The sequence below is a fragment of the Numida meleagris genome, chromosome 10 (assembly GCF_002078875.1).
Source record: "Numida meleagris isolate 19003 breed g44 Domestic line chromosome 10, NumMel1.0, whole genome shotgun sequence".
NCBI classification, from domain to species: Eukaryota; Metazoa; Chordata; class Aves; order Galliformes; family Numididae; genus Numida; species Numida meleagris.
In genome coordinates this window covers 1,005,489-1,009,345 of record NC_034418.1, presented here as the reverse complement: position 1 = coordinate 1,009,345, position 3,857 = coordinate 1,005,489, and the positions used below count along the sequence as shown (strand labels likewise).

Here is a 3,857-nt window from a genome sequence, read left to right as displayed (position 1 = left end):
TCTTTGCAGGCTGCCGGGACCCCAAGGGACAGCGAGCGCAGGTGAGGCTGGGCTGGGACGGAGCTGTGCTGGGGGACAGCAGGGCTGGTGCAGGAGCGCGGATGTGTGAAGGTCTCCAGCAGGGAGCTGCAGCTCCAAGCCCCAGGCACAGGAGAGGCTGGGTGGGATGGCCATGGGACGAGCTGTGTACGGGTGCCCAGGGCTCCTTGGGGTCAGGCAGGGAGCTGCTGCCACTGCCTGGCACCGTGGGCCCCAGGGCTGGAGGCAAAGGGCTGGTGCTTGCCGCGCTAAGCAGAGCATGACGGATGGCTCACATCACCTGTCTGTTACAGGAGCTGCAGGAATTGGCCTCCAAGCACCCCAACCTGGTCATCGTCCCGCTCGGTAGGTGCCACAGCCGCACCCCAAGGGCGAAGGTCCCTCACCCAGGCTCCCCGCTGTAGCAGCACTGCGTCCTCCCACATCCCTGGGCCGGGGGCTCTGTCCCCAGCACTGTGCCTGCTGGCAGCCACAGACGGCAGCGGGCACTCACCTCCCCACCTCGCCTCTGCAGAAGTCACCGATCCCGCCAGCATCAAGGCGGCCGCAGCCAGCGTCGGGGAGCGCCTCAAGGGCTCGGGGCTGAACCTCCTCATCAACAACGCTGGTATAGGAAATAATAACTCACTTGACACTGAGACACTGGACGACATGCTCCATGTTTTCACTACCAACACCGTCGCACCCCTGCTGCTGAGCCAGGTAATGCGCTCACCCACAGCTCCAGGAACATTCCTGCTCTGGGTCTCTGCATTCCTCCATGGAGGAAGGAAGGGGCAGTGGGACAGGACCCTGCTCTGCTCTTGTGCTGATGTGAGGCCTCCTGATCCTGAGCTGCTGTGAGAAACTGAGGGGACAGGGGCTGGTGCTGAGGAGCTGGACCTGGGGCTGGGGGAAGAGGAAGGCAGCTACCAGCGGGGCTGGCGCCAGCATTGTGCTGTGGAAGGAATGATAGAATCATAGAAAATCCCAAACTGAAGAGACCCATTGGGATCATCACCTCCATCCTCTGGCTCCACACAGCCCCACTTGAAAATCAAACCTTATGGCTGATGGTGTTGCAATGGTCCCTGAGCTCCAGCACCATGCTCACTGTCCTGGAGAGCTGTGCCATGCCCACCATCCTCTGGTGCAGAACCTTTCCCTAACCCCCACCTGACCCTCCCCTGATGCAGCTCCATGATGTTTCCTCAGTCCCTGCTGCTGTCCCAAGAGCTCTGCCCCTCTGCTCCCTGTGAGGACCTGTACGCCATAGGCCATGAGGGGCTGCAGCCGCCATGTGACCTCCCCTCAGCCTCCTCTGCTCGTGCAGGGCAGACCCAGAGCCCTCAGCTCTCCTCACACACTGTGCCCTCAGACCCCTCCCCGTCTCACAGCCCTCCTTTGGACTCTATGTGGTAGTTTTACGTCTTTCTTGCACTGCGGCACCCAACCCAGTGCTCGAGTTGAGTCCTTCCCTCACCCAGCGGCAGGGCTGTACCTCAGGCACCCGAAGACACAGTCGGCCCTTTTGGCTCCAGGGCATTCTGCTGGCTCATGTTCACCTTGCCATCAGCCAGAGCCCCACTTCTCCCCTCCCCACAGGCGTTCCTGCCCCTGCTGAAGAAGGCAGCCCAGGAGAACCCTGGCTCAGGGTTGAGCTGCAGCAAGGCAGCCATCATCAACATGTCCAGCACTGCTGGATCCATTCACGACCTCTACCTATGGCAGTATGGACAAGCGCTCTCATACCGTTGCAGCAAGGTACTGTCAGTCACTTGCTCCCTCTCACAACACATTCCCATGCGTGATTCCAGGCCCAACCACAAAGGGCCGTGTCAAGACAGGTTCTTTTCTGGAGTGGGCATCTGCATGGGGAGACCGCTGTGGGGTCCCTGTGCTGCGCCTTCTTGCCCCACCTGATCCGTGTGCTGTCTCCCACAGGCTGCTCTGAACATGCTCACCAGGTGCCAGTCCTTGGGGTACCGGGAACACGGCATCCTCTGTGTCGCTCTCCATCCCGGCTGGGTCAAAACAGAAATGGGAGGCACGTTAGAAGATAAGGTAAGAGAGATTTTGGCCAAGGTTTGGAAGAATCTCTTCCTGTGGGAATGTAGAGCTTCCTGTGGATTGAGGGCTCCTAGACAGCCTGGGCCCTTGGGCACACACGGCCGTCTTTCTCTTTCTGCCCCTGCAGTCGCGCCTGACAGTGGATGAGAGCGTAGGCGGGATGCTGAAGGTGCTCTCCTCCCTCTCTGAGAAGGACACCGGGACCTTCCTGAACTGGGAAGGGAAAGTTATGGCCTGGTGAGGTGCTGGCCCAGCTTCGGATTTTAACGGTGATCTCTTTGTTGCTACGTGGAGTTGTGCCTGTGTCTTAATAAACCTGTGACTGTAAGCAATGATAGCAGTATATGAGCAGTATGTAAGCCGCCTTCTTGCTCTCGTTTTAAGTACAATTTTCTCAGTCTTCACTAATGCTTTGAGAGAATGCCTCGGTTATTTTGCACATGACTGAGCTAGGTTGGCTGGAATGGTCAATCTTTGACTAGGGGCCTGGCTGCCATCCTAGCTCAGCTTTGTCCTTGTGCACAGAGGAAAAAATCCCTCAGTTCTCTGTAGTCCCTGTTTTCCCGTGTGTCCTGAAGGAAGGTCAGCGGAGATACGAGTGCATCTTCATAATGCAGCCATATCAGGTGAGCCATGAAAAGAGAGGCTGTGTTGTATGTAACATCAGTTTGCCTCCCCGGGGATGAGAAACGTCACTCCCTTTCAAGTTTCTCTTGTTGTGACAGCACAACAGCCCTCCTCTTGGAAAATGAGAGTAGAAGCAAGAAGTTAAACAACAAATCCTGCTTGCAAACACAGCTGAAGTCGAATCATTTTTTGATTCATGATAATATTACATGGACTTGTCACGTTCACACACAGACCTTCAAGGACTCTCTTTCTCTTTCTGTTGGATTTCTTGAATGCTGGACAAAGTCCCACATCGAGGATGACCCACATCACGGGGTCCAGAGTCAGGCTGGCTCATACCCAGTGAGGGATTGATGTCCTGTCCAGGAGATCTTGTAGAAACATTTGTGCAGCAGGAGTCCTTGGAGAGAGGGGCTGCGTTTTGGGAAGAAAGCAAGTCATTTTTGTATTGCAGACTGCAGTGTATGACACCACCATCGGGAGCAGCCAATAGTTGTTACTTATTTCTCTTTTTCACTTGGGGCAGCCAGTAGACAAGGAGATTTTCTATTCTTTCTGACCATTTTTTATGTTTCCTGTTTGCTTTTCTGTTCTTCTAGTTGGAACAGCCAATAGCAGTGGCCAGCTCCCAATTTCTCAAGCTGTCTTCCCCTTTTCCAGTCCATTTTTTCACCTCTTCAGATGGCCAGTGGTGTTTTGTTCTTCCATTTATCCAGGCTATCTCAGGTTGTCTCTGGTTTTATTTGGTGCCCCTTTGCACTTCAAAGAATCTGGCTGTGCTTTACAAGGATGTTTCTTGCTCACAGGTCTAATTGCCAGGCTAGGATTCCATGCTAGCATGGACATCTTCTGCCAATGCTTTTGCAAACCCCTCTTATCAGCCTTTTTCCCACATTCTAGAAGGCACATGGAGAGCTCTGTGCTGCACCAGAAGGTCTCCACTCGGAGGATGTGTTTTAAACTCCTGCCTTTATTCTCTGCAAGCCTTCAGCCCATTGAAACACAGAGTTTCCTTGGTCTTAGTGCCCTCTCCTGACAACTGTGCAGAGCTCACTGTGAACAGCATCTTTCAGAAAAGAAATAAAATGCTGAGCAAGGTATCTCACGGGTCCCTGCAGGGAGTCACTCAGGGCTCAGCT

At 54.7% G+C, this 3,857-nt stretch overlaps 1 protein-coding gene across 1 annotated transcript; it reads left to right on the top strand.

Moving 5' to 3' along the window:
* LOC110404512 (C-factor-like) lies at nt 3–2,411 on the top strand (the record flags this gene model as incomplete). The annotated part of the gene is made up of 6 exons (XM_021408880.1): nt 3–41; nt 333–384; nt 554–741; nt 1,624–1,782; nt 1,963–2,082; nt 2,216–2,411. Coding segments are annotated over 6 exons (672 nt in total), but the record flags the coding sequence as incomplete, so codon positions are not given.